A 19404-nucleotide genomic window follows, 5' to 3' on the forward strand; every position below is an offset into this window, starting at 1 on the left:
TACACTGCCCCTCAGTTCCAGACTTCTGTGCTTCTCCAAGGCCCTGGCTCTGACTACCCTGAGTAGCCCAAGTTGGAAGTGACAGGAATGTGGGCACCTGCAAATGTTTTAAGAGCATGGTAAGAGAAAAAAGGGAACAGAGAGAATGAACAAGGGAGGAGGGAGGAAAATATCACAGATTTTTAATGTTCTAAAATTACACAGTCCAAAGTGCACCTGGGTGGCTCGGTCAGTTAAGCATCTGCCTTGGGCTCAGGTCATGAGCCCAGGCTCCCTCTGCCCCGCTCCCTGTTCATGCTCTTTTTCTCCCCCCCTTTCTCTCAAGTAAAAAAAATCTTTGAAATTACATGGTCCAAGGGAAAAAAGGGGGAAGAATTTATACTAAAATGTTACCTTTAGTTTTCTAGACAACAGGATTTATTTTTATTTATGTTTGTTTTTTTAAAAATATTTTGAGATAAATGTACTCTATCATCAGAAAAAAACACTCAGTAAATATTATTTACAAAATTGTGCTCTCCAAAGTCTAAACTCCGAGGATTACCATCTTTGAGTTCCTCGTGGTATGGCTTAGGTTAGTAAAGATGGTTAACTATTGGCATGCAGGGGACCCAGATTTGAGAACAGAATTTTTAACAATTTCCATTATTTTCCAAATTAATCAATGTTATAGGGAAATGTCAATCAAGAGTGCTAATTCATAGCAACTTCTAGGATGTGTTCTCCATGTAAAATGAGAAAAACATGTCAAAAGGAAGAGTACACAGGAATCAATTACTACCTTTTATGGAATTGCAGACTTTCTGTGCTTGGAAGGAAAAATGAAGTCATAAAATTTAGACCCATGGATTACAGGTGAAGAGCCTGAGGTTCAGACAGATTATGTGATGTTATCACTGCTACAGAGCAAAGCTGGTGACAGAATTAGGATGAGGACTCAGGCTTCCTGATGTCTGGTCTACAGCTCTACCCACCCCTGGTCCCAAAGGTAATTGCGTTATAAATTATGTTTCATTGTTTATTGTAACTACATATAGGGAAATGCATTTTAGACCTGGAAGGATGCTAGGAAGATGACATAGACCTCAGTTACACAAGAATTTAGGTTCAGAGGTCAACTTATATCCCCTACCCACCCACCCCCAAGTCACCCGGTTGAGCCAAGCCGTAGACCATCTAGAACTGGCTCACTGCTCCCTCAGACACTGCCGTATCTTCCATGGCTAATGATTATGACCAAAAAAGGAAAAAACAGAGGATCATATCCAGATAAGGTATAATAAAACTGTTATTAATAAGAGTGCTTGGAGAATGGGTGTAAAACAGTCCTACGGCTCATAGAAATAAACTCAAATCTATGTGAGTAAATCAGGAAGCATGATTGCTAATTTACTTGAAAATATATTTAAATGTAAATCATAATTTTAAGTTTTGTTGTTGTTTGAAGATGATGTAAATAACACCTGTGTCTCAGGTTCATATACCTGAAAATAAATTATAAATGTTTGTAATTCTCTAGAGCAGGGGTTGGAAGATAATGACCAGCAACCCATTGTCTCTGAGGCTCGTGAGGTCATAAGAGTGGTTTTATATTTTTAAAGGATTGTAAAAAAATATAAAAAAGAACGTTTGATAGAGACAGTATGTGACCTGCAAACCCTAAGTTTTTGACTAACTGTCCCTTTACATAAAAAGTTTTGCTCACTTCTGTTCTAGATTTAGAAAGTATATGAAACTGGACTAGATATGTAATACGTTCGGGAAGGCTTTTTTGTCTTTAAAATTAAGTCTCTGATTTAATATTTAAGTATTATTAAAATTTGCCTCTTTCTCCTGGTAATAAGTAGCAGAAAAAAAAAATCTAGTTTGAGACTTAGGATTATCTGTGTTCCAATTAAATGAGGTTTTATCACACATACTAAGTGGACATATAGTTGAAGCTAATTATTTTATGTGTCTGAAATCCATATTAAATGTTTCAGCTAGCTGAGAAAATGGCACAGCCTGTAGTATTGCTATAAAATAAAATGGAAACAAATATCTATAATTGAAAAACTGGCAATTTGATTCTCTCCGTTGGTCTCTTCTCTATGTTTAAGATTTTCTTCTTAGGCCTCCCCTGGCCGCCTACAGCATGTTGTCGGATTTATTACACCACTAGTTCTCAACCATGTTCATTACCTCAGTGACCGTCCATCCACAACTCATTTGCAACCATAAACAAAATCTCACCAAAAGACACGGAAAAAATGGAAGTGCTCCTAATGAGACACAAACATGAGGTACCAAAAGTGGAATGACTAGTTTGGGGAGAAATAAATATTAGAGATACGTTGCATTTATCAACCTGAATACAACAGTAAAGCGGACAGCCCTTCAGAGTGCCCTGCAGCGCTCACTGGCCATGGCGGGACCGCAGCACTGCAGCAGACCCTGGCTCACACCACACTCTGATAATCACTGAGTGAAAACAAGTCTTTATCTCTTTGTCACAGGATTCACGTGGCAAAGTTTGGATTTTATGAACTAGAGAAAAAAATATTAAAGTTGTGCCACTATTAGCTAAGTTACAATAATTTCAAGGTTATTACTTTGGAAGAAGGATCTACGTGTCAGGATTAGAAGGCCTTCCTTTAAAATAATTACATTAACAATTCCTTTGGACCGCAGCACAGTTCTCTTCAGCCACTCCATTCTCTTGCTTGCTTTTATAATTGGAAAGGAATAAATTTTCTATTTGAGTCAAGAATTCTTCAGCAATGAAGCAATTAGTCACTTTGCTCAGAGTTTTCCTCAGACACTCCAAAAGCTAGTTGAAAAGAAACATTTTATGCTTAAAATACACAAGTATAAGAGGGCTTGCATTACTATCACTATTGTAACCCCTTTCAAATCTCACATTTTCTAATGCGCAAATGAGAAACAGCGGTTGAAGATAAATTTATGATCAATAATCACACAGCCAGAGTGTAGGAAGTCACTGCTGAGAAATGCTTAGGCTAGTTCCTTTAGAATTTTATATGAGGAGACAAACCTGAGATTTTAAGTGTGATGCTTTCTACTTTGGACAAATTTGTGACTTTGCCTTTTTTTTAGTAGTTACATTTACAAAGCAAAATAATCCTGTAGGATAAAAATCTGTGTACATACACAGGACTCTACTATTTCAACATTAGGATGTTAGACAGTCTGTTTCCTGAAAAATATGCATGATAATCTTCCAAGAGAACAAAGAGAAAGTGGCTTTAATAGAAGGGGGTAAAAAATATTAAAAAGAAACTTAGTATGTTTCAATTTTCTATTCTCAAATTGCTACCAAGAAAAAAAAGTGTTGCCACACTGGTCTTTATAACTCTTTATACTCATAGAAAACAAACAAGTGAAATAAAAGAATTCAGGACTCTTATTTCCTACCAGAAAGTTAAATAAAATAACACTTAAATGTAATTATTAGATTTATACTACTGTTCTTGGAAATGATCAATTGTTAAATCTAAATGGAAACACGGTGCTTTTGAATTTAATAAAATGAGAAAAATGTTCTCCACTGTGTACATTAATCTACTAAGAAATTTATCGGCCGACACAGACAAATTTATTCTAAAATAGTATTATTTCTATATGCAAGTGTGGGCAACAAAACACATTACTAATTATCTCTCAGAAATTAATTTTTGAAAGGAAAAAGCAATAAAAAAATATACAGAAAATGTATCCACAAAGCATTTGGCACCATGGGAAAACACATCAAGATGAATAGCTTTAGAATCCATTAACAATAGAACCAATTAAAATGAAGGTAGCTTACTTTCTGCAAACAAGTCAGGTCAGAATCCCGGCGAAAGATTTTATCCATAGGGACACTGCTGTTGGAAGAAATATGAAGGCAAACTGATGAAACAAATACCATAAACTAACCAGTTTTGTAATAAACTGTCACTGATGCCATATATCATAATTTTATATTTAACTTGGGTTTTCTCTAAAACCTAATTTAATGAGAAACGCTGCAGATGTGCAACCGTCTCAAACCCCAGTACATACCTATGGGATAGCCGATATTTTTCTATTATCCATCTTGTCTTTTCAAACACTAATCCCCACTGAGGTTCTTCCAGCATCTGCTGTACTTCAAATTTGTAAGGTAAACCTAGAAAAGCATAAAGAAGCAGACTGTCATCAACTATTTCTTAAATCCCCAATCGCCTTTTAATTACCTAAAATCCTCACCCCCACAGCTTGGCAGACCAGCTGAACAGCACTTTAAACATAGTGGGCATTCATTAAATATTTACTGCCTGGCTGAACCTGGTCCATCAAGCACATTAATGTGAAGCAATTAATAATAATAAAGAAAAGTAAAGTACCATTTGCATGACAATTCTATGTAAGGAACTGAGAGGTAGGGTGATCACATAATTTATACCCAAATCAAGAGGCTTTCTGAGTGAAAGGGGGCATTGTTAAAAGCTGTGCCAGAATCTCGGGCTTAACCTGACACTTAGCTAGGCAAAACAAGACATATTCCATCCCAGTGATTTTTATTTTTACACATGTTAAGCTTATAGCAATGCTATAAGGTAAGCAGCATTATTCCTATCTAACAGACGAAGAAACTGAGGTTGAGACCAGTGAAACAATCTGTTCAGGGTAGTGAAGGTGGAAGAGCCTGGATTTTAAGCCCCAGCAGGTCTGCCTGGCTTCTAAGCTCACATTCACTTTACCTCCCTATAGGTGCTAATCTAACACCAGTCAGGGAATAGGAATAACTCTATAGTAGCAGCAACTGCACTTCTCTTTCATGCTAAACTCTGGAGGAAAGGAGCACAAGGGTGGATACCATGCACACAGCTAGAAAGGAAAAATATCAAGCATGAGCCTACTCGGAAATTTCTCACATAACCTTCAAAATCCCCCTGTAATTCTATTTGCAGTGTATTAAAAGGAAAGCTCAGCTGATTCATTACCAAAGGTCAATACCATAAAAATAATAGTAAAACTTACATAATGCTTACTACATGGCAGGCTTAAGGTGCTTTATGTATGCAAGGCCACTTGAACCAGCTACCAGTATTGCCCGCCCCCCCTTCTGGGGGGCAAGGGATAAGGACATAATAACCTGTTCATCAGCATATATATAATTACGAAGGGGTAGAGCCAGGACCTGAACCCAGGCAGTCTGGCTTGAGTTGCTGTTATTAATTTGACAATATACTGCCTGTCAACTGGGTTTTTGTCAATATAAGGGTTTTCAAGTAAATGCAATGCCAGCAAATCAGAAGGCATGAAAAAAATGAAAGGAAAAAACATCATGACTACACTTCCTTACAATATAAGCATACTTTGTCAATATGTTCTAAAAAGCCCTTTACCCCCATTTTTTTCAGGTGGATTTTTTTTTTCGTTTTTCAACTCTCCTCCGTTTCACTTTTTCCCTCCAAAAACTTAAGCAGAGTGACATGTTACAGCACACAAGCTATTAAGCAAACTTCTTTTGGTGACATCAATAATTTACTAATCACAACGACCTGTTGAAGACCCATTATTTCCTAAGCACTGACATGTATTACCAGCAGTTTTTACAACTCCCCTGTAAGCAACGTAATAATTTTTTTTAAAGATTGTATGTATTTGAGAGCGTGAGCAGTGGCGGGGGGGGCACGACGATGACGGGGGACACGACAGAGGTAGAGGGAGAAGCAGACTCCCTGCTCAGCGCGGTGATGATGATGCAGGTCTCAATCCCAGGACCTGAGATCATGACCTGAGCCAAAATCAGATGCTTAACCGACTGAGACACCCACGTGCTCCAGTAAGGTAATAATTTTTTTTCATTTTACAGATGTGGCAAAAGGGAATGAGAGAGGCTAAGTAATCTGCCCCAGGTAAAATAACCAATAAATGTCAGAGCTGGGGTCTGAATCTAGGCAAGCAACTCTACTCTTAATGAAAGCCAAAAATAAGAACAAAGAATAATGTATTTTCAATTTGTGCTGGTGGAAAACCATGAAAACACACACACACACACACACTATACAGCTCTATTTGGTATTAGGAATATTTTTCTAAGTTAAAAAATGGCACTAAAATCAGTACAAATTTCCTTTTGTACTGAATATTTTTAATCCATTAAAACATCAGAAGAAAACTAATCACTAAGTATATTTCCTGTCTATTACAAGTACAGAAAATGCTTATCTGTTAGAGACATTTTAAAGGTAAAACTTGGGTATAAACCTAACAGGAAAAAAGAAAGGCTAGGACAGGACAGGAAAGGCGAGGAAGAGAGAACCTAAGTTAAAAGTACTGTAGGGGCGCCTGGGTGGCACAGCGGTTAGGCGTCTGCCTTTGGCTCAGGGCGTGATCCCGGCATTATGGGATCGAGCCCCACATCAGGCTCCTCTGCTATGAGCCTGCTTCTTCCTCTCCTACTCCCCCTGCTTGTGCTCCCTCTCTCGCTGGCTGTCTCTATCTCTGTCGAATAAATAAATATAATCTTTAAAAAAAAAAAAAAAAGTACTGTAACACATGGCATCCCATGGCTTCTAGAAAACTTTAATTCTTGAACCAGAATGTTTCCAAGAAGAGCAAAGTGGAGAACCTAGGATTAAGACCTAGTAAGCAGTGTTAAGAGGCATTTAAGAGACAAGTCTGCCCAACAGAACTTTCTGCAATGACGATAATGTTGAATACTGTGTGCTGTCCAATGGTGGCTCATGAGAGCATCCAGTATTGTCCCCTGTCACCTTTCAAGGGACTCCTGCCCCTGCCTGGGTTACTTTCTTTCTCATATGCACTGGTCTGTATTTCTCTCAATACTAAATCTGTACCTTCTACAAATCTCCAGAGTTGGGCTCTCTCCATGTAGCTTTCTGCTCTCGGGTACCCTGTCCTGCAAATTTAGTTGCATTTGTCTCCCCTGTCACCTCAACTCAGTCTGCCAGCCTCTGGGCAGGGTTCTCCTCCTTGTGTCATACCTGGAACTCTGTTAAGTTGGTAAACTAATTCGGGGCTCCCCTCATGTGTTTCCCATCTCTCAGCAATCATACCCCCTCACTCCCTGATGTTATGACCTAAACACCACCAGCTTATACATTTGTCCAGTTTTGTGGCTGTTTCAGACAGGTCTTTTGTTACTTCCTTTGGGCCAGAAGCAGAATTCCTTTGGGCCAGAAGCAGTTTGTTACTTCCTTTGGGCCAGAAGCAGAATTNTATGACCTAAACACCACCAGCTTATACATTTGTCCAGTTTTGTGGCTGTTTCAGACAGGTCTTTTGTTACTTCCTTTGGGCCAGAAGCAGAATTCTAGGAACTGAATTTTAAATTTCATTTAATTCTAATTAATTTAAATAGTCTTATGTAGCTGGTACCTACTGCAGTCTCTGTATACTCTGATAGCATCAGAGTACAGCTCACTCCCTATATCTAGCAGACCGCAAGATTAAAAGGATGACTTTAATTGTGATTACACCTTTTGTAACTTTTTATAAAACTGTATTGGGCTAAAGAATGTTGTATACATGTACTATGTTCAAAATGGGCATTTAGGACTGAAATTCGTGTCAGTATTATTTGTTCAATAAAAGCCAGTAAAGTGCTGACCACTTCCTAGGTGCAAGGTAATTCATCAGGTGCTGGTGGGGCTACACAACAAAGAAATTTGGGCTCTTTGAGGTTTACATTTTAGGTGAGACATGATAGATAGATACATTAACAGACAAAAGCACCGTGAAGACAGGAAACAAGTGTTGCACGTGTACAAAGAACAGAGCAACTAATTGCAATGACATGGGGGTAGCACTAGTGTCTTTACCAAAGAGATGGCAACTAAGTGACATCATGAAGAATGATAAAATTAATTTGTTAAACATTCACTCAGTACCTACTTTATGCCAGGCCTTGTGCTAGAGGAGGTTAGAAGAACAAGTCTGATATCACATCTACCTTTAAGCAGCTCATGAGCTAATGGGGAAGAGTACAATGTGCAGTGACAGCATCAAGAGAGGACAGTGAACGAGAGCAGCAGTGGTGAGGATAGAGAAGGGAGAATAAATATCCTACAGAGTCATTATTTCTTCCAGTCTTTTCCTTTCTGTATACACTCCCCTCTTCCATTCCCCTCCTTTCCCTAGTCTGCCACACCAATTCCCTGTCCAGCCAGAGCTGACAGGACCACAAGTGAACATCATTCCCAAAGGAGCCAAATCATATGATGGGCTAACCCCAGCACATTTTTCCTTGGGACAGAATGAAAACTAAGACAAAGAAACCAGTCAGGCACTGCTAAGCCTAAAACTGAGAGGCCATGGAGAGCTGGTGTCAGGGTGGTCATTTTTCTTTATTTTTGTTCCCATTTGAATGCCAGTCTGCATTCGTAAGCAATTTCCTGCGAGCAGAGACGCTGTGCAGCTTGCTCCCAGCAGCATCTCCAGTACAGCACACCTCCAGTTATTACACTTCGTTTTACTGCACTTCATTTCACAGCTATCCTGTTTGTCACGAACTGAAGGTCTGTGGCAACCCTCCTTGTCAAGCAAGTCTCTCAGCAACATTCTTGCAACAGCATTTGCTGACTTCGTGTCTCTGTGTCACATTCTGGCAATTCTTGCAAAATTTAAAATTTTTCATTATTATTATATTTGTTATGGTGACTTGTGATTAGTGACTATGACTTGCTGAAAGCTCAAATGATGGTTAGCATTTTTTAGCAAAAGTACTTTTTAACTGAAGTATATATGTCATTTTTTAGACATGATCTTACTGCACACTTGATAAACCACAGTGAAGAGTAAACATTACTTTTATATGTACTGGGAAACCAAAAAATTCATCTGACTAGCTTTACTGTGATATTCGCTATTGTGGTGGTCTGGAGCCAAACCTGCAATATCTCCGAGGTAGGCCTGTACTTAACACGGACATTGCTTGGCCCAAACTTTACTCCACGTTGTAATCCTTTTGCCCAGTGGCCATGGTGACACAGTAGGGGCTTGAATCTAGAAGGATAGCACCAAAGGGAAGAGGATGGCTGTACTACATGGTATGCAAACGCTGATTCTCTAGCTGAGGGTACAAACGTTTCCATCACATAGTTTCACACAGTTGTAAATTCTTTGATATGTAAGATTCAAAAAACGAAGGAAGAAATAGGGTGAAGTTGTTTTTGTTGAAAACTTACGATAAGAGCCATCTGAGCTAATTTCATCACTTATAACCAGGCAGGTAATCTGGGAATAAGGTAAAGGATTGTTTTGATTGTAAGGACTAACAATCATTCCAATGAACTTTGCACCGCCTCTGGAGAAGTAACTCTACAATTAAGAGAAAAATATAATTAGTCTCGACTGCATAAATTTAAAAATCAGTATCTACCCATACCAACATCTTAAACATCTAATGGAGAAAAAAGGGACAAAACGTGTGTTAAAAAGTTCACATATCCAAACAGCAACTAAATGAAATATGTATCATTCCACACTCTTAATTTTTCAGGCCAAAATGTGCTCAACCCAACCAGAAATGACCCTTAACAAGATCACCTGTCCTGCAAAAATCTGTATTTGCCACGAACATGTTTACAAATTATTTTCACTACGCTTCAGCTATAATCTTTATCAATATGGTAATAATTTGTTAACAGCTGCCTATAGCAAAAACATTCACCTATTTAACATAAACTGTCAGAATAAAACAAAACTTCGTTTTTTCCAGTGATGCAAAATAGACTGGTTCTGATTATTTCACTTGTACCCAGTCCCTATCCTAGTTGTTCCCATCAAATTTTTTTTAAAGATTTTATTTTTATCTACTTGAGAGAGAGTGTGAGCAGGGGCAGGGGTGGAGGGAGAGGGAAAGAATCCCAAGCAGACTCCACGCTGAGTGCGGAGCCCCACGCGGGGCTCAATCTCATGACCCTGAGATCATGACATGAGCCAAAATCAAGAGCCAGGCGTTTAACTGACTGAGCCACCAGGTGCCCTGTTCCCATCAATTTTTAAAGGCTTTGGGAGTGCTTATCACTGTTACTTAGATGTTTTGTCTGTACTAAACAAAATAGCTGATTTCCTAAATGTTTAAATAAACACATATTACTCTTGTGATCAGAAAAAAATGCAGGGGCGCCTGGGTGGCACAGCAGTTAAGCATCTGCCTTCGGCTCAGGGCGTGATCCCGACGTTATGGGATCGAGCCCCACATCAGGCTCCTCTGCTATGAGCCTGCTTCTTCCTCCCACTCCCCCTGCTTGTGTTCCCTCTCTCTCTGGCTGTCTCTGTCGAATAAATAAATAAAATCTTTAAAAAAAAAAAAAAAAGAAAGAAAAAATGCAAAGTTATTTCAAAACTCCAAATGTAAATAATATTAGAAATGCAATACTTTGCTAGAAATGTTGAAAATACATTTATTTAATAGAAAGCAATGAGGGAGGAGAAAAAGTATAATTATTTACAAACAACATATACACAAGACCTAGAAGCCCACCTGGTATTTGGCTTGAGTGTCAATATCTCGTAAGGAAGGATTTGGATCAAAGGCAGGATGAGAATGATACCATCCAATAACACTATAACCTCTCACAGCCAAGGTCTCTGAGGCCTGTGTTTGTGAGACAGGATCCATCTCACACTGCAGTCCTGTGCTCAGATTGTTACATGGCTCTGCTGCACAGACCTATAAAAGATTGATCCTTACACAGTTACACTGAAATCCTGTTAATTCTATACTTTAATGTTTTAGTTCTTCATATGTAGATACAGAAACTTTTTTAAGCCAATGAAAGTATTTGAGAGTATCACAGGTAGCCTTTAACTTGCAAATGAATGACACTGTAAAAGTGTGATTATATGTAGAAATTCAGAATCCATTTTTCTACTCAAACAAGGCCTAATAATAATTGTTAGTTTTCCAAGTTAGCCCATATAATATCTGTACAAACATAGTCTTTCAATGACTCCCATTATTTATGATAATAATTGCAACAGAGTGATGTATGCCAAGTTTCAACTATAGGGTTGGTGCGTGTTTCCTGGCCTTTTAAAGTAGTTGTAGCTTTTTACTGGTAAAGGCAATAAGGAGGCCTGGCTGGCAGTGCTCCCTCTTTCTTGATGGTAAAAGGAAACAGGTGCTCAATATACAGAATGTTAGTTTACTCCTGGGAATATCTAACCTATATTTGCATAGCCTCAGTTACATCACAGGTAAAAGTCTGTATTTTAATTATACTGACTGAAATCTATAAAAATATTTGGTATGGCAGCAGTACTAAATAACTTAAAATTTTTTTTAAAAGAGAGTACTTACTTCAACTATCTTATCAACTTCTGAGTATCTTCCTCCTAATAGACCTATCACTTCTGCCATAGAAACATGAGCATGCTAAAAAGAAATACAAAAGAGTCTTAGCTCAAACATACAAACCCATCTGACAAAAAATCAGAGTAAAACTCACTTATCACAGGACAGTCATTTTATAATAAGTATGGTAACTATGCTTTTCTAAAATAAAGCAGCATAGTAGAGGAATCAGATGCTAGGTTCAGTGCAAAGAAATTTAGGACTTCAGATTTATCTTCACTGCCAGCTGAGCAGCTTTGAACTAAACATTCAAACACTCAAGATGCTATTTTTAAATTTACAAAATAAAGACATCATTTGTTTTCTTTCCTCAGGAAAGGTATTACAAGGATACAAAGTAAAAATCACTCTGGGTCCTCCTATAGAAAAACGCCCTAAACAAACACAACTACTGGAGGTCTCTGGAATTTACTGCAAACGAGGAGCCTCCCAATTGTAGGAGTTGTGCTTTGTTGCAGTCATCTAGAAGGCAGCAGACAAAGGATACCAGGAAATGAATATGGGGTTAATGATGATAAACAGTCTGCAAAACTCACATTAATTTATTTTCTCTAAAATATGGAAACATGCAATTGTTTGGCTTTTCTCCAAAAGAAAAGACTTATTTTTAGATTCCTTGTAAAAGAGGATAGTTAAGATCCAAAATACACGTCTTCCATACTCTCTCTTAAGCCTGCAATAAAAATACACAAGAATAGAAATCAGAGTAAGTAAACACAATAGATTATCCTTACCAAATCCATTATTAAAAGTGCTTCTGAAGCCACTTTCACCTGAAATGGCTCCTGAAATATAAAAAAAAAAAAAAAAAAGGGGGAGCATAAAAATAGAGATTTTTTGTTCTTCCTCACTGGAATGTCCACCCTTTCCTCCTTCACATATCACACCAAGTTCTCATCACCAACCAAGGCTCAGCACAAACCAGAGATTTTAAAAATATTATCATTCAAAATCTTAGCATGGAGAAATGCTCTTACATTCCCATCTGTATCACTCTTTTGACCCTTAATGAACCTTGCATTGTCCAATCTTTCATATATATATCATATGTATATGATATATATATATATGCCTTGCACACACAGATAAAGAAATACTTCATGTCTGACGGGGGGCATTATTTATGGAAATTCACTGATGCATAAATAGTACCTGCTTTTCTTCACTGAAAAAATTACAAGGTATCAGTTGGAAGGGATCAAATGAGCTGGAAAAGAAAAAAAAACCATTTCTAATATAATCTCAATAACAAGATCAGGAAAATCACATTCATTTATATTAGAAAATGTGCATCAATAATCTAAACTCCAATTCTCAGAAAAATACTAAACTAGGAGAATTTCTTAAGGACAATCCATACAACCCTTCTGAAAGAAGCACTGTTTTTTTGGACTCAATAAAGATAGGAAATGACAGGACCTTTGAGAGAAAGTAATTCTGCTGCCTTAATTTCTTTTAACACCCAAAGAGAAGAACACTGTAAGTACCCACACATGTCCTACACTGAAAGCAGGTTTCAAAAAGTTTGAAGAAAATGTAACCAACTCCCTGACATGACATGGGCGTAAGAAAGTTCAAGGAAGAGGGAAGTTTCTCAAAAACACTTTTAAGTACAATATCAGCACAGAGTAGGGACTCACTAAATCTTTGCTGAATGAATAAATAACAAGCAGTTCTGCTACAGAAATTAATGTATATAAAAAGCTCTATGATAAACTTATTTTAAAATGAAAGACAAAAAGGGGCACATAAGAAGGGTAGAATACAAAAGCATGTGTAAATCTGAGAGAAATGTTAGAAAGGCTTTTTACCAGTAAAGAACTGAGGTTTGAGAAAGCTATTAAGAACGATTAATAAGGTGTCTTCAGGCAATGATCAGAGAAAGAAAAAACCCAAACAAACAAGGAATATGTTCATGTTAATAAGAGTGGAAAAGAGCAGGACTATTCAGTTCCTATTCTACAAGAGACCCTTAGTGCCAGAAAATCAGACACTTTGTATCCCAAGTGCCTAGAACAGTGCTGATATAGAGCAAGCATTCAGAAATATTTGTTAAATGAAGGGGAAAGATCCTCAAATAAAAAAGTGCTTCACCAACACGAATAAAAAGAATAGAAAGACAGTGTATGAACTTCAGAGCAATGAAGAAGCATGATGTGAAACCCCACTGATCTTGTTGGAGGAACTGTATAGAATGGAAAAATTATTGGAGAGCTATGAATAGGCAATTCTTGCAATGGCTTGTTTTCATTTTATTCATTTTTTGAGAGAGAGAGAGGATGCATGCATGTGTGAGCAGTGGAGGGGAGAATCCCAAGCAGGCTCCAACCCCAGCACAAAGCCCAATGTGGGGCTCCAACCCAGGGCTCGATCTCGTGACCCTGAGATCATGACCTGTCACCAAGGTGCCCCTGGGCTTGTTTCCAAAACACAAAAAAAAGCAGACTTTAGAAGCAGGGAAATTAGATGTAAATATTGGGAAATTCTGGAAAAGATTATTAACAGCTGATTTTGAGCCTTTAGCAAGTGAATAGGTGACTACTAAGAATAGTAATAATGGATCCATGAAAATGTCATGATAAGTAAATCTAAATTTTATTTTTGATAGGAATGATCTGCTAGAAACTAGCAGATTCAAAAATTCAAATATATTTTATCTGAATATAAGCAAGATATCTGCTAAGATTTTTCTTCTGCATAAGATGAAAAACCACAGGTTAACTGTAGCAATATACAGCTGACTGAACAATGATGTCTGAGGCTTAGATTTATCTCAAACATTTTAATCAGTGGTCAAGGACAGAAGAGATAGGTTTATTGAAATGTTGATGATTCAAAGCTGTGAAGGCTAACTGAGAAAAGTGGATCTGGATTTCAGAAAGATCCTGACAAACCGGAACAAGGGCCTGGAAATCACAATAAATAAGTCTCACATTTAAATTCAGAAAATCAAAAGTCTGGATACTAAATGAGGAGTCCTAGCTTATGGATGACTATCTTTTTTACATAGCTTATCTCATTTAACTTACCCTCACAACAACTGTAAGTTTTAATTTTTATTTTAGAGAAGTGATGTACAATGTAATGGTTAGNTGATTATTCCTTTTTTTTTAAGATTTTATTTATTTATTTGACAGAGAGAAACAGCCAGCGAGAGAGGGAACACAAGCAGGGGGAGTGGGAGAGGAAGAAGCAGGCTCCCAGCGGAGGAGCCTGATGTGTGGGGCTCGATCCCACAACGCTGGGATCATGCCCTGAGCCAAAGGCAGACGCTTAAGGACTGTGCTACCCAGGCGCCCCAGCAGTACGGATTCTTAAACCTAACTGCCTGGATTTAAATCACAGCCTCACCACTAACAAGCACAGGCAAGTTACTCAAGCTCTTTGTGCCTCAGTTTCCTTATCTATAAAATGGGAATGATATTAAATACTGCATAGGGAGTTATGTGGATTAAATGAGTTAATATACATGAAGTACTTAAAACATACCTAACAGTATTAGCTATTATAGTTACTATTTTATAAATTAGGGCTGAAGGCTTAAGGCTTATGTAACTTACCTAAGGACACACCCCTACTTAAGCATCAGGGCTCTTTCCATTGCAAATGACTTAGTGCCATTCCTAGATATCTTGTTTCAAAAGGGACACTAATGAAACTATACTCTATTCAATGGGGCATCTGCAGAAAGTAAGGGTCTAGAAAATCAAGACATTTAACTTATTTTGGTGACCTTTCCTGTTACAAGTTACAAATATCAGATTATTCAAAAACAAGAAATCTTGCTAACAGCACCAACTAAAGAAAGAACTAGTCATTTCATGAGGTTCTCTGTTTATAATGTCTAAGGAGTTGAATGACCACCTGTCATAATTAAGGCCCCTTTACAACATATGTTGGATCCTCTAGTCACTAATCCCAAATAAATTTAAACTTTTGCTCAAGTTCTTCCAAACTGATAATCCGTGAAATAAAAAATTTCAAAAATTTTAGTATTTTTCAACTTAATATGAATACAATGTTGTTAGATATTTTTTCCATGCATTTCCTAATCATTTGTGGTAAGTTAAAAAAAATTATAGTTATATAACACTACACCTTTTTGTTGGTCTTGGTACTTTTGAGGATTTAACAGGTTTACACTTTTCCTCTTTTCTTCTTGCCAACTCCTCAGCAGAGAGATGCTAAAACATAAAACACAAGTTGATCAAAAAGTCCATCAGCCACTGAGAAGCAGAATTAAAACAAAAACAAAAACAATTCTTTAAACCATATTTAAAGGCATGTGAGAAGGAGATCGACTATGTTGATGCAGATGTGTCTCCTTTCTACTAACAAATTAAAATGCTGGATAATATATTAAAAAATTGTTCCATCATCTACAGCCATACCAAGCTTAAAACTTATTCCTTCTCTTGTTTTGCCCATTTCAATTAATGGCACCGGTCACCCAGGTTCAAAAACCTCAGAATCACCGGAATCCCTCCTCTTACTTATTCCCCATTTCTAGTCACCAAGTCCTACTGTGTTGAGTTTTCTTTCCCAACCAGGAGACATCGCAACATAATGACAAACAACACAGATACTGGAGACAGAATGCCTGGCTCTGCTACTTACTGGGTGACCCTGGTCAAGTTACTGAAGCTTTCTGTGCTTTGGTTTCCTTACCTTTAACATGGGAACACAAGTAGTAATAACAACGCCCTGGTGTTATTGTGATGACTGACTTCATTAATGTTTATAAAATCCTAATAATAGTAAGTACAGAACAACATCTTTCATCCAACTTCTACCACCACTCTTATACTCTAGCCCAAATGACCTATACATCTTTTCCAGAATATGTCTGGTATTTTCCCCCATTTGTACCTTTGTTTATGCTGCTCCCTTAGCCTGGAATGCCATCATGTACGAATTCTCCTGCTAATCCTTGATGTCACAGATGAAATATCACATTTTCTGTGATACCTCCTCTCATCACACCCGTTGGGGAAGACCTGACATTTCTTAAGACCAATCTTATGGAACTTATCACAGGTCATCTTTCCTACTAGAAATTAAGGTCCTTCTAGATAGGAACCACACATTAACTAATGTTGTGCTTAGACTGGTACTCAGAAGTGAGGTTGGGGGCAGGGAATGGGGAAGAGAGAAAGAGGAGAACAGTTTTTTGTTTTTTGTGTTTTTTTGGCACTGAAGTCCAGAAGGAAAAGTAACATTTACTAACTGGTATATGCAAGGCTTATGAAGTGCCTAATACTAGGACCTCCACATATTGTATCCCATTTATTTCACTTAATTCTCACAACAATTCTTTGATAGAGATATTATCCACACTCTATAGATAAAAATCTGATATTTTAGTGAGGTTAAGAAACTGTTCAAGGCCCAAGAAACAAATAATCATAATAATCATATCAAAAAACGGGCAGAAGATATGAACAGACATTTTTCCAATGAAGACATACAAATGGCTGACAGACACATGAAAAAATGTTCAACATCATTAGTCATCAGGGAAATTCAAATCAAAACCACACTGAGATAACACCTTACGCCAGTTAGAATGGCAAATGTTGACAAGGCAGGAAACAACAAATGCTGGAGAGGATGTGGAGAAAGAGGATCCCTCTTACACTTTTGGTGGGAATGCAAGTTGGTGCAGCCACTTTGGAAAACAGTGTGGAGGTCCTTCAAAAAGTTAAAAATAGAGCTACCCTATGACCCATCAATTGCACTACTGGGTATTTACCCAAAGATATGGACGTAGTGCAGAGAAGGGCCATACGCACCCCAATGTTCACAGCAGCACTGTCCACAACAGCCAAACTGTGGAAGGAGCCGAGATGCCCCTTAACAGACAAATTGATAAAGAAGATGTGGTTCATATATACAATGAAATATTACTGAGCCATCGGAAAGAATGATTACCCAACATTTGCATCAACATGGATGGGACTGGAGGAGATTATGCTAAGTGAAATAAGTCAAGCAGAGAAAGAAAATTATATGGTTTCACTCATTTGTGGAACATAAGGAATAGCAGGGAGATCAGTAGGAAAAGGAGGGGAATACTGAAGGGGGGGTAAACAGAAGGGGAAATGAACCATGAGAGACTATGGACTCTGGGAAACAAACAGGGTTTTAGAAGGGGAGGGAGGTGGGGGCTGGGCTAGCCCGGTGATGGGTATTAAGGAAAAGGCACGTATTGCATGGAACACTGGGTGTTATACGCAAAAAATGAATCATGAAGCACTACATCAAAAACTAATGATGTACTGTAGCAGTTCAATAAAGTCTCAAAGGATTTTTAAAAAAAAGAAAGAAAAAAAGAAACTGTTCAAGGTAACAAAGCCAGTAAGCACCCATTCACACATTCTTTCCATTCTACTGAACTAGATGTTCACAAATAAATTATATAGATATAGAATACGCACACACACTCATTGTCTATGTTTCTTTTAGAACCAGTTTCTATTAGTAGAAATAGTTTAATACCTGTAATTCAATTTATGTTTAATGTGTAGGACAATATTTTAAATGGTGTATCAGAACATCATTCTATAAAGTTTACTGAAATGAATTAGGCAAACCAACTTCCTGGCACATTCGCAGATATCCTTGAGCTAGAGACCAGAATGCAGAGGTAGATAATTAAAATACAGAAAATGAATCAAACTCCTAGTTAAGTATACTGATGTCTTTATTTTGTTATTTACTGGTGACTTCCAGACACGCAAATTAACACAGGAAGGATACACACAAACACAAATGAGTGTAATATATGCGGCATTACGATATACAAATGTAACTGACAGAACAACTCTCACTGATGAGCTATTTACAAAGGTCAAGTTACCTCAAAGGTTTGTCCTTCTAAGTCTTTTGCATCACACCAATTTCCCCATGGGTCTCGGACCCTACGTCTCCTTGTGCGCTGCGGTAAGATTAAAATAAAGCAAAATGTAACAAGATTAACTTGGAGAGATCACAGCACATTAATAAACAACACCAAAATGAAATTTTTCTAAAAATCATTTTAAAATATTAGATTAAAATATAATCTCTGATCAGCAATGCCTGACTAAATTTTATTAATTTATGTTTAATAGCTAGCACTCTGCTCAAAAGTAAGTCAGTGATGATTTTCTGAATTTTATTTGGATTTCTTCTTGAATTTTCATTTCTCTTCACCTTTAGAGCTAAAACATTAGGACAAAAGCTATTTTATTTTTTTAAGATTTTATTTATTTATTTGACAGAGAGAGACAGCCAGCGAGAGAGGGAACACAAGCAGGGGGAGTGGGAGAGGAAGAAGCAGGCTCCTAGTGGAGGAGAGCCTGATGTGGGGCTCGATCCCAGAACGCTGGGATCACACCCTGAGCCGAAGGCAGACGCTTAATGACTGCGCCACCCAGGCGCCCCAGGACAAAAGCTATTTTTAAGACCAAAAGAACCACCAAGAAAATGACTTCCCTTTCAACCACCTGTAGTAGAAAACTTGCAAGAACTTACAGCAAGAGTTAGAATATTGAAAACTAGAAGCAAAATAATTATTTCTCGGCCTTAGAAAGGGAAAGATTGCCTAGTGTATACAAATAATAAAAAAGTATAAAGTTAGCTGACTGAATTACTAATACCCAGTTTTGTAAATGTCAATACTGAAGCCTTTAAAATGTAGTGGCTCAAAAGCCAGCATATGAAAAGCACCCTTTCCAACAACTATATCTAAAAACCTCCTTTCTTGCTACAGTAAATCTAGGTAGAAATGGTTTACACCTAACTACCCTAGAAAAATGCCTACTCTATTATCGGCACTTTTCTTCACTTGCCTCACCAATTACCAACTTAACCTATTAGTAAAACCAAGAAGAACCCAATATGACTCTGCCTTTTAGAGGACTTGGAGGATCATCCATTTTAAAAATAATACTCATGAATTGTAAGATATCGTAAAACTCACTATCCTCAAGAATTAACAAAGAAAGGCTACAATAGTTTGGATAGCTATTCTAAAAAGCTGAATCTTAAAGGTAAGACTTTAAAAAAAA

At 37.5% G+C, this 19404-nt stretch overlaps 1 protein-coding gene across 2 annotated transcripts in view; it reads right to left on the reverse strand.

Annotated features, from left to right (window-relative positions):
* Window positions 1–245: 245 nt before the first annotated feature.
* The window catches only part of MYSM1 (Myb like, SWIRM and MPN domains 1), a 41039-nt gene continuing 21880 nt past the window's right edge, over window positions 246–19404 (reverse strand). Inside the window, exons 11-20 of one of the 2 annotated variants that reach the window (XM_034653360.1) lie at window positions 18213–18290; window positions 15452–15537; window positions 12506–12560; window positions 12088–12138; window positions 11300–11374; window positions 10481–10669; window positions 9180–9312; window positions 4045–4150; window positions 3809–3863; window positions 246–2809 (exon numbers count right to left, since the gene is read on the reverse strand). In XM_034653360.1, the coding sequence (XP_034509251.1) occupies window positions 2648–2809; window positions 3809–3863; window positions 4045–4150; window positions 9180–9312; window positions 10481–10669; window positions 11300–11374; window positions 12088–12138; window positions 12506–12560; window positions 15452–15537; window positions 18213–18290 (990 nt within the window). In that variant the 3' untranslated portion in view covers window positions 246–2647. Of the gene's footprint in view, window positions 2810–3808; window positions 3867–4044; window positions 4151–9179; window positions 9313–10480; window positions 10670–11299; window positions 11375–12087; window positions 12139–12505; window positions 12561–15451; window positions 15538–18212; window positions 18291–19404 lie in introns of both variants that reach the window. The other variant, XM_002917201.4, reaches the window with a different exon arrangement.

The sequence above is a fragment of the Ailuropoda melanoleuca genome, chromosome 2, assembly GCF_002007445.2.
Source record: "Ailuropoda melanoleuca isolate Jingjing chromosome 2, ASM200744v2, whole genome shotgun sequence".
Classification (NCBI taxonomy): domain Eukaryota; kingdom Metazoa; phylum Chordata; class Mammalia; order Carnivora; family Ursidae; genus Ailuropoda; species Ailuropoda melanoleuca.